An 11,213-nucleotide genomic window follows, 5' to 3' on the forward strand; every position below is an offset into this window, starting at 1 on the left:
TTTCAGATTTCTAAACTAATCATTTTGATTTTAGAAGGCTTTTACAAGGCTTTGTATTTGGAAACAAGTTTGATTAATAAAATCTTAGATTGTTCATCTCGTTTGGTTCACTTCGAACTATCTCTAGCCAAGTGGAGATTGGATCCTTAAAAGTTTCTTAGAAAGTATCCGTGAATTTCTACTATCGTCGTGGTGTCCGGCGATTCCCCCAACGAATTCAACCTCTAGTTTGATTTTGTAACAATTACTACATCTTTCTCTTACACACCTTTGAAGGTGTCAGAGAAACTCACGTATAAAGGTTTTCTATGTTATTATTCATACAAGCCAAAGAGGCACAATTTATACAAGAGAATAATGACCTAATTAGCTAACCTAATTATACAAGTAAAAGACCATTAAGGACAACTAATATATACACCAATACCCCCCCTCAAGTTGGAGCATGAAGATTGAGAATGCCCAACTTGTCTTGAAATGCCAAAAATTCCCGAGCTCCCAACGCTTTAGTAAAAATATCGGCAAGCTGACCCTCAGTAGGAACATGTTGAGTAGCGATTACTCCTGCCACTATCTCGTCTCGTATAAAATGACAATTGGATTCAACATGTTTAGTCCGTTCATGAAAAACGGGATTAGCCACAATATGAAGAGCAGCTTCATTGTCACAAAATAGAGACATAGGTGACGAATGCATAACTCCAAAATCTCGCAAGCATGCCTTTATCCAGAGCAACTCCTTAGTAGTATCTCCCATGGCTCTATATTCCGCTTCAGCCGAAGACATGGAGACCCGATCATGCTTCTTTGTACGCCAAGAAATCGGAGAGGATCCCAACTGAATAAACCATCCCGTCAATGAGCGCCGAGTAAGAGGGCACCCTTCCCAATGAGAGTCACACCATCCACGAACATGTAAATCACAATCAGAACTAAGAAGTATGCCTTGGCCTGCAGTACCTTTTAAATAACGAACGACTCTCAAAGCCGCATCCCAATGGTCCTGGCGCGGAACCTGCATAAATTGTGACAAGATATGGACGCAATATGCAAGGTCCGGACGCGTAACAGCCAAATATATCAACCTTCCAACTAAACGCCTATACCGTTCTGGATCCTTAAGGATTTCACTCTTTGATACCGCTAATTTATGATTTTGGTCCAAAGGAAAATTGACCGGCTTGGCACCCATAAGACCAGTTTCAGAAATAATATCCAACGTATATTTTCTTTGTGTCAAATAAATTCCCTCAGTATTCCTCGCAATCTCAATCCCTAGAAAATACTTGAGAACGCCCAAATCTTTCATATGAAAACATGAACTCAAGTAGTCTTTGAATCTTTTTATTGCAGCGTGGTCATTATCCATGATGGCCAAATCATCAACATACACCAAAATGTAAAGTTGAACCCCGTCTCGGATAAATGAGAAAAGAGAATAATCAGACCTGGATTGGGTAAAGCCATAAGCTGTCAAAGCCGCTGTCAACTTAGCAAACCAACATCTCGGAGCCTGTTTCAACCCATAAAGAGATTTGCGTAAACGACAAACACGAGAAGGCGAATCAGTTTTAAAACCAGGAGGAAGTTTCATGTACACTTCTTCTTTCAAATCACCATGAAGAAAAGCATTGTGTACATCCATCTGATGTAATTCCCAATTCCTAGCTGCAGCAATTTGAAGAAAAATTCGAACAGAGACCATCTTAGCAACTGGAGCAAATGTCTCTTTATAATCCAAACCTTCCACTTGTCGATTTCCGCAGACAACAAGTCTAGCCTTATATCGCTCAATTGACCCATCCGAACGATATTTGATTGTAAACACCCACTTACAATAAAGAGCTCTTTTCCCAAATGGTAAATCCGCAAGATCCCATGTTCTACTCTCTTGCAATGAACCAACCTCTTTCTGCATGGCATTACGCCAATGTTCATATTTCATGGCATCGGCAAAGGATGTTGGTATATAGTTCTCAGTCACTGCCACCAAAAATGCTCGATGAGCCTCTGAGAACCTGCTATAGTCAACATAATTAGAGATAGGATACTCAACTTGAGATTGTGTCAATGGTTTTTCAACAACGTATCCTTGAAGGCGAACCGATGGTATCTTCTGTCTACATCCGCGACCAAGTTTTTCTTCCTCTGGAATATCAGCAGCAGCAGCAGAATCCCCGTGACTATCACCAGGAGTCACCTCGATATCATCTTCCACAGATTCAGAAGCAGAAGAAACCAACTCAACAACAGTGTCTGCTGGTATCGGATCGATCGATCGGGGAAGGAGATCGATCGATCCCCATGTATCTGGTATCGCGACTAGATCGATCGTGCCATGGATGGGATCGATCGATCCGTCCTTCTCTAGAATTTTTGCATCCGCTACATCAGTCAATCCCAAAACTGGAGAAATAGATCCATTGACGCCACTCGTCTCAACTTCTCACAGAGCAACAGATCCCTCCATACTCGTGATTTCTGCAAATGGAAAAGAATCCTCACAGAAAACAACATCTCGTGAAATCAAATACTTTTCCTCTTCCAAATCATATACTAGCCAACCCTTTTTCGCATAAGGGTAACCCAAGAAAACACAACGATGAGACCGACTCACAAATTTGTCACCCCATGATGTTGATTATGAGCAAAGCATAGACATCCAAAAACTCTCAAATGTTCAAATCTTGGTAGCTTCCCATAAATTATTTCGTACGGTGTCTTCCCATTGAGAACCATCGATGGTGTCCTATTAATAAGATGAGCAGCTGCCAAGATACACTCTCCCCAATATTCAATCGGAAGATTCGCTTGAAACCCAAGTGCTCTAGCAACATTCAAAATATGCCGATGTTTACGCTCAACTCTTCCATTCTGCTGTGGAGTCCCAACACACGAAGTCTCATGGACAATTCCATGCTCTAGGAAGAAATCTTTCATGCATACAAATTCTGTACCATTATCACTCCGCACGACCTTGACCTCTTTATCGAACTGCCGTGAAGTCATTGCAAAGAAACGTTTCATATGTGTGGAAGTTTCGCTTTTCTCAGACATCAAAAATAACCAAACACTACGAGAAAAATCATCTACGATCGTAAGAAAATATCTAGCCCCAGAAGAAGCAGGAGTATGATATGGACCCCAAACATCACAGTGAATAAGCTGAAAAATCTCGGTTGTTTTATTATTACTCGTAGGAAAACAATCTCTTGTTTGTTTGGCGCGGAAACACACTTCACACACCAAACTAGAAACTTCTTTACCACTACTAACACCAGGAATTAAAAAAAGAACTTGAGACGATGGATGACCTAGACGCTTATGCCATACATCTATCGTAACCGTCACATTCAATCTAACTAGTCTTGCCGCCTTCACTTCACTAAAATAATAGAGGCCATTTTGCTCTTCACCTGCGCCAATCAGTATCCTCGAACGGTCCTGAATAGCACAGAAACCAGGACCAAAATGAGCAAAACACTTGTTCTGATGAATCATCTGAGAAATGGACACTAGGTGACAGTTCAACCCCTCAACATACAACACTTGCATCAAACACAGAAATTGACCAAGAGCAACTGTTCCTTGTTTTGTTGCAACTGAATATCTACCATCAGGAAGACCCACTAGGCATGGTGAGATATCAGTAACTTTTGTCATAACTTCTAAACAACCTGTCATATGATTTGACGCACCAGTATCTAATATCCAAGGAACAAGAAGATTCTTACCAGTAAGAGTTTCAGTAGCTTTCGTCTTGCCCAAATGAAACGTACTCACCAAGGTTTCCCATTGTTCATCCCTGAATCCACTTGGTGTTGATGATGACGAAGGCTTCATGACTTGATTTGCAGTCGCTTGCGTTATTGGGCCAATTACGTGTGCAGTTGGCTTGACACGAGCAGGTGTAAACACCGAAGATGACACACGTTCTGGTTGTAGTGTGTTCTGGTTTTCGTTCCGAGTACCCTTCCACCAAACCGGGTACCCATGACGTTGATAACACCTATCTTCTCCATGCCCCTTCTTACCGCAAATAGTGCAAACATGACTACGATAATCAAATCCCTTTCCTCTAGGAGTTGCTTGAACCGCAAACCCTACCACTTCAGGTAGAATCTCCATCTCTTTGCTCCCAAGTCGCACAGTTTCGTCTCTTTAGACGAGAGAGTATGCTTGATTTAAGGTTGGTAATGGGTCACGAGTAAGAAGACTTGATTTTAGAGCTCCAAACATTAATTCATCGAGCCCCATCAAGAATTGATGAACCTTATCCTTCTCTCTTTTTCGAGCACCACGACCCTTAGCATCACACGAACAATCGTTGCAAGTGCATTGATCTTCTTTGTCGTAATCAGCAAGATCCTCCCATAGTTTCTTCAATTTCCCATAGTATGACTTGATGCTTAGACCTTTCTCCTTGCAAGTCACCAATTCATGTTTCAATTGCTGAATTCGCGGTCCAGAAACAATCCCATATTGCTCTACAATATCATCCCAAAGATCCTTAGCAATCTCAAAGTGTGAGATATCACGACGGAGAGATGAGTCTATTGAATTGCGAATCCATGAAACCAACAACGAATTAATCGTCCACCAGTCTTCGATCTCGTCAGAATCTTCTTCAGGTTTCTTTATTGAGCCATCAATGAAGCCAAACTTTTTGCGAGCTCGCAAAGCTGTCCTCAATTCACGTGCCCAATCTTCAAAGTTATCACCATTGAGAAGAACCTGAGATATCACTGTCCCCGGATTATCACTCGCCGACAAATCATATGGATGAATCGTGCGTCTTTTCGAAACCTTGCCTTCAGCCTTCACGGCCAACACGTTTTTCGCAACAGCACCATCTTCACTCCCAGTTGCCATGGCCGAGTGTTTTAAATCAATTGAAAGAGAAAGATTTAGCCTTATGGCTCTGATACCATGTCAGAGAAACTCATGTATAAAGGTTTTCTCTGTTATTATTCATACAAGCCAAAGAGGCACAATTTATACAAGAGAATAATGACCTAATGAGCTAACCTAATTATACAAGTAAAAGACCATTAAGGACAACTAATATATACACCAATAGAAGGTATTTGTAGAGGAGTGTATGTGTATCAGGTATATTCTGTTGGTATGGTCTTATGTCAAAAGGACCAAGGATAATCCGGGGATAACAGGCTGATGACTCCCAAGAGCTCTTATTTTTATTTTCATACTTTTTTTATTTTAGTAAGATCTTATATCATCTGTTCCAAGAGCGATGGAATCCCATAAAAAAGGCGAACATCTGGGCAAGGGAAAGCGTAGTGCGCTGTATTTTATGCAATTACTATGGGAGAATCATTAAACATAGGTGCGGTTATGGCAAGTTCTAAAAATCCAAAAAATTATGTTTAGCATTGAGCTCCTAAGAGCACAATATTTTTGTTTCCGGCCTTTGAGAAAATAGATATTTTATTTTTGTTCTTCGATAATGTATGTAGGCTCCGATTGGTGACAAAAAAAAAGAACAATAGGAACAGGAAAAAAAAAGAATGAAAAGGAACAAAAAGGAAAGGAAAATGACCAAAACCAGGAACCAAAAGGAACATAAGAATTGAACAAATGATTATAGTAAATGGTAACCAAAAAATTGAACAAATATTTAACATAATAATTATTAAAAATTATGTATTTTATTTAGTTTATAAATTTTATTTAAAATTAATGTTTTATTTTAATTGAAACGAAATATAGTATAAATTCAAATATTTTATTTTAAAATAATATAAATTTCACTTGAAAGCATTTATTTATTTATTTTAGTATAAATACTAATTTAAAACAAAGTCATAAGATTCATTTAAATTAAAGTTTTGATAAAAGTTTTTGTATACATAAATATATAATAAAAATATAGGAATTATTTATGTATAAAAATGTAAATATTATCAAAAAAGCTATTTTAAAATTATTTAAAATTAAAAACGAATTTTAAATTTTTGTTCCTTGTTGTTCCTTTACAATTTTGGGGATGAACAATTTTGTTCTATCATTCTTTTTTTTTTGAGGAATGAAGAGGAAAAATGTAGGACCCACATGTCTGAAAATGGAACAAAGATTCCTTATAAATGGTAAAAAAAAAATAAGGAACAAAAAGAACATAACATTCCTACTCATTCTTTTCTTCAAAATTGGTTACCAATCGGAGCCGTAATGTTTCGACCTTTTACTTTCGGCCTTCTGAAAATATCATACTTACGCGAGATCTGCATGTATAATTTGTATTCTAAATGAGAAAAATCACCCTAACAAAATTATTGTTAGAAAACAGAGCAAATTATTCAAAATAGAGCAAGCCAAGAGTTTCATAAGTTAAAACGTTTTTTCTCTTTGTAAGGTTATGGTCAGGGGTCATAAACAGTTCCTAAACCAAACCAAGCTTTACCAACCTCGTGTACTTTTTTTTTGTTGATCAATCAATTTAACATTTCAACAAATTATGACTAGTTACGAATTATGATTATGACTGTTGGTGTCGGATCTCGTAAATCCATCCGACCCGGAGATTCGGTGGGCTTAGGGTTATTGGGCCAAATTATAAAAAGCCCAAGAACTCATGGAACTGACATGTCCATTAATTGACCCACTAATTCCGGACCATTACTTCGAGGAACTACGTGATCTCGCGACATACGGACAATTTGAGGACACGATTAGCGGTGTGGAAGGAGCATGCATTAAATGACCCCGAGTTTCGAACTTGTAGTATAAATAGGAACATGTCAACATTGTAAAAAGGGGACATTTTCTTCGAATAAAATCAATACATACATTTTGCTAAAAGTTCTCTTTTTTTTTTTTAAGAAAAAGTTCTCTTGTTCTCTTTGTAATCGATATTCTAACTGCCGAGGCTAGAGATCTGTGCAAATCGACGGATATCTACATTGCGGATTCCGACATCCACAATGACTATTAAGATTCCAATCCGAAATTTAACCGTTAAAAAAACAACTAAAAGAATTTTTATGAAGCACATATATTTTATAGTGGTTTATCCTCAATATAAAAAATACAATCAATATTTGTTGTTATGAAGTTTTGTTATAATCAAATCGGAAGTTTGTATTTTTTTTTTCCTTTTTTTAGGTTCTACATTTAGAGATCGACGCTCTTAAATAAATAAGTGAGAAAATTTCTAAGACAAAAAAAAAATATGACTGCAATATCTGATATTATTTTAGTTATATTTGTTTTACTCACTAGATCAGCGTAAGATTTTTTGTTGGATTTTTTACAGCGTTAACGAGAGATTAAACTCTGTCTTAAACAATAACAATTGTCAAATTCTAATAAAAAAGTTTTATTTTACTTAATAATATTTTAATAAGATATTTAGTTTATTACAATGTATATATAATATAATTTACTGACACATACAAAAAGTTAATTTGTTATCTATATATGTCAAAACTAAATCAATTATTCATATGTGTCCAAATTTGATTATTTGTAATTATGTCATATGTTGGATTTTTCCTTGCTTTTTAAAGAAACATATCTAATTTTAGTTTTTTTTTATAAGAAATTTATTTATTTATTTTAATAAGCATATCTTCTTTTTTTGGAGTCAAATTATCATATCTAATTTTAGTGAAAAAAAATCATTAGTTTGTTAAACATCTGTCAAATTTTAACTAATTATAGAGATATGTTACAATTTCAGTAATTGTAATTACATCATTTGTCATTATATAAAATTTCAAAATGAAACGTATCAAATTTTAGTTCATGCATTAAAAAGAAATAACGACACTGTGGTCTCTAACTGTTTATATAAGAAAGTGTAAACCAAACAATACCTTCACTAAATCAAAAAGCTCTCAAAAAGAAATCAGAAAAAAATACAAAATTGGACCCCAAAGTTTGTATTTTTTAAATTTTACCCCCAAACTTCGTCTCTTCGTTTTGTCTTCTCTCTTGCTTCGCCGTTAAAAGCCGTAGCAACAAAAACCCTAAACTCTCAGCCGCCACTTTGTTCAAATGGCTAAGAAGAAAGTGTCTCGTAACTCCAATGGAGCTTCCAATGAGCAACAACAAATCCAGAATCAGTCAGTACCAGTCACTTCCCAGAAATCGGCGAAGCTAAGTCGTGAATCGTCAATGGAGGACCATGATTCGTCGGAGGAGAAGTTTCAGAATTTGAAGTCACTCAATGCGATTCTTCTGAAGCAAACTATGGAGAAGAGACAACAGATTGAATCTCTTTTCCAGGCGAAAGATGCGTTGGAGATCGAGTTGGTTCGTTCCGGGAAGGAGAAGACTTTGCTGCGAGAGGAGTTGTGTGGTTCGAGCGATGAGAATTTCATGTTGAAGCTTGAAATGGATTTGTTTATGGGTTTTGTTGAGAGTCGTGTTAAGGAAATGGGAGTTAGAGTAGATCTGTTGGTTAAGGAGAAGAGTGATAGAGAGATTGAGATTAGGGATTTGAAAAGAGAAGCTATTGGTGCGATGAGGAAGTTAGAGAGTGAGAGAGAGGAGTTTAGTAGGGTTTGTGGTGAGAGGGATTTGGTTAAGAGTGGGTTTGATTTGCAGAGTGGGGAGATGAATCGTTTGAAGGAGAGTGTGGTGAGGTTGGAGATGAGAGAAGTGAGTTTGGGAGAAGAAGTTGGGAGGTTGGAATGTGAGAATGGTAGATTGGTGAAGGAGAGGAAGAAGAGAGAGGAGTTGATTGAGAGGGTTATTAAGGAGAGGAGTGAAATGGAGGAGAGGTTTGAGGAGAAGGTTAGGGAGATTGATGAGTTGAAGAGAGAAATCAAAGGGGTTGTGAGAGAGAAGGCGGAGGTTGAGATGGTGGGACGTGATCAGAAGGAGACGATCGTGGAGTTGGAGAGAAAGTTAGGGACTTTGAATGAGATTGTGAAGAGTTTGACTAAGGAAGGGGAGGGGTTACGTGGTCAGGTTGTTGGATTGGAGAAGAGTCTTGATGAGGTTGTGGAGGAAGCGAAAGCGAGGGCGGAGCAGATCAATGGACTTGTGAAAGAGAGAACTGTTAAGGAATCTGAGCTTGAGGGTTTACTGGTGGAGAACAATTTGATTAAGAAAGAGATTCAGATGGCTATAGTGAAATTCTCTGATAAGGAGCGACTGGTGGACCAATTGTTGCGCGAGAAGAATGAGCTTGTTAAGCGTATTGTTAACCAGGAGGCTGAGATAGTTCATCTGAGTAAACTGGCGGATGAGCAAAAGCATGTTGTGGCGAAGCTGCGGAAGGATTGTAATGAACAAACCAAGACTGGTGAGAAGCTTAGCTGCAATGTTAGCCAGCTTAAGGATGCTTTGGCGCTGGTTGAGGTCGAGAGAGACAATGCTAAGAAGGCTCTTGATGAGGAGAAGATAAACCGGGTGGCTCTTAAGGAAAAAGTTGTCGAACTAGAGAAAATGATTGCATCCACTGGTAAAGAGTTTGAGAAGATTAAGGCTGAGCGAGGGAGATTGATTAAAGAGAAGAAGGAATTGGAGAATCGATCTGAGTCATTGAGAAACGAAAAGGCTACCCTTCAAAAGGATATCGTAGAGCTGAAAAGAGCTATGGGTGTTTTGAAAACAGAACTAGAGTCTGCTAGAACCAATGCAAAACAAAGTCTAACAATGCTGAAGAGTGTGTCCTCTCTAGTGTGTGGATTAGAAAACAAAAAAGGCGAGAAGAAGCGTGAAAAAGGAATGGATTCCTACTCTGTGGAGCTAGAAGAGATCAAGAAAGCGTTCAAAAACAAAGAAAGCATGGTCGAGGGAATGAAGAAGGAAATAGAGAAAATGAAGCATTCGGTGGACGATGCACACAAGAAGAAGAGCTTTTGGACCCTTGTGTCATCTGTTACTTCTCTCCTCATGGCTGCTTCTGTTGCTTATGCTGCTTCGATCAAGTAAAACACCTGAACATGGTACTACCCTATAACTCTGAAGACAACATTACCGCATTCGAGTTCTCAATTTTTGCTGTTTAACTTCTAAACCATTTAGAGCATCTTATGAGCTTTTTACTCATAACTCTATGTAGTTGGTTCAATAACTATCATGTAAACCTTTTTTTCCTTTCCTATCTAGTAGCTCTATGTCTGTGATTCTGCTACTTTTTCTCTCTGAACATGTAGTTGATTCCCAGAAACTCTAATAAACTTGTTTGTGTCATATTCATATATTAAGCAGTATATATTATATCTTTTGGTATCAAGTTTGTGTCTCCACTTAATTGATAATATGTGAATATGATAAATTTTGTTGGACGATGCACACAAGAAAATGGCTGCTTCTGTTGCTTACGCCGCTTCGCTCAAGTGATCACCTGAAGCTGAAGATGGTACTACCCTATAACTCTCAGGACAACATTACCGCATTCGAGTTCTCAATTTTTGCTGTTTAACTTCTTAACCATTTAGATCATCTTATGAGCTTTTTACTCATAACTCTATGTAGTTGGTTCAATAACTATCATGTAAACCTTTTTTTCCTTTCCTATCTAGCTCTTTGTCTGTGATTCTGCTACCTTTTTCTCTCTGAACATGTAGTTGATTCCCAGAAACTCTAATAAACTTGTTTGTTTCATGTTCATATATTAAGCAATATATATTACATCTTTTGGTATCATCAAGTTTGTGTCTTCACTTAATTGATAATATGTGAATATGATAAATTTTGGAGTAAGCATATAAATTAGAAGTAGGTGAGGAAGATATTTTGGTAGATATTATTTATCAAAGCTAACTATAACCACATTCTTTATAATGTTTTTCTTTTAGAAGAAGATTGAAGCCTCTTACCAAACCAACTTGTCTTTTTCATTCCACATGTAGTCTTATTCTAAGTGGACTCCATTATATATTATTATAAAACTAGCTTATTTTTGTATCTTTTTTGCTTCTTTTTTGTTGGGTTCCACAAGATTATTAACTATATTCTCATCATTGTGCAAAGAATAAGATACATCTCATATGAAAACAAAACCCTTTTTATTGCTTTTTCATAAGAAAATAGTAACAATATTGCATGTTTTTTGAGGAGTCAATTTTTTTCTTTTGTGGTGATCCAAATGCAATGAATCTTCCTCCATGAGACATTTTGGTTTTACATTTAAAGTAGAATTATAAGACTTAAACATCAAATCTTTGTCAATGGTTACATTGCAATAACGCCTATAAATGAGTGAATATGAGACATTTAGTTTTCAATTTTAATGTTTT

At 37.1% G+C, this 11,213-nt stretch overlaps 1 protein-coding gene across 2 annotated transcripts; it reads left to right on the forward strand.

The window, feature by feature from the left end:
- The first annotated feature begins 7,739 nt into the window (after positions 1-7,739).
- LOC110227313 (myosin heavy chain, striated muscle) lies at positions 7,740-10,584 on the forward strand. Of its 2 annotated transcripts, XM_021021241.1 has the most exons (2): positions 7,858-9,888; positions 10,300-10,584. In XM_021021241.1, exons 1-2 carry the CDS (start codon positions 8,017-8,019, stop codon positions 10,312-10,314), a joined length of 1,887 nt encoding a protein of 628 aa, XP_020876900.1. In that variant the 5' UTR covers positions 7,858-8,016; the 3' UTR covers positions 10,315-10,584. The 2 variants fall into 2 exon arrangements, with proteins under 2 accessions (XP_020876899.1, XP_020876900.1); XM_021021240.1 differs by lacking the exon at positions 10,300-10,584 and having other exon boundaries at positions 7,740-10,191.
- The last annotated feature ends 629 nt before the right edge of the window (positions 10,585-11,213 follow it).

Source organism: Arabidopsis lyrata (genome assembly GCF_000004255.2).
Source record: "Arabidopsis lyrata subsp. lyrata unplaced genomic scaffold ARALYscaffold_6, whole genome shotgun sequence".
NCBI classification, from domain to species: domain Eukaryota; kingdom Viridiplantae; phylum Streptophyta; class Magnoliopsida; order Brassicales; family Brassicaceae; genus Arabidopsis; species Arabidopsis lyrata.

Excerpts from the sequence above, each read along its gene's own strand:
- LOC110227313 (XM_021021240.1), top strand. The coding sequence starts at position 8,017 with ATGGCTAAGAAGAAAGTGTCTCGTAACTCCAATGGAGCTTCCAATGAG.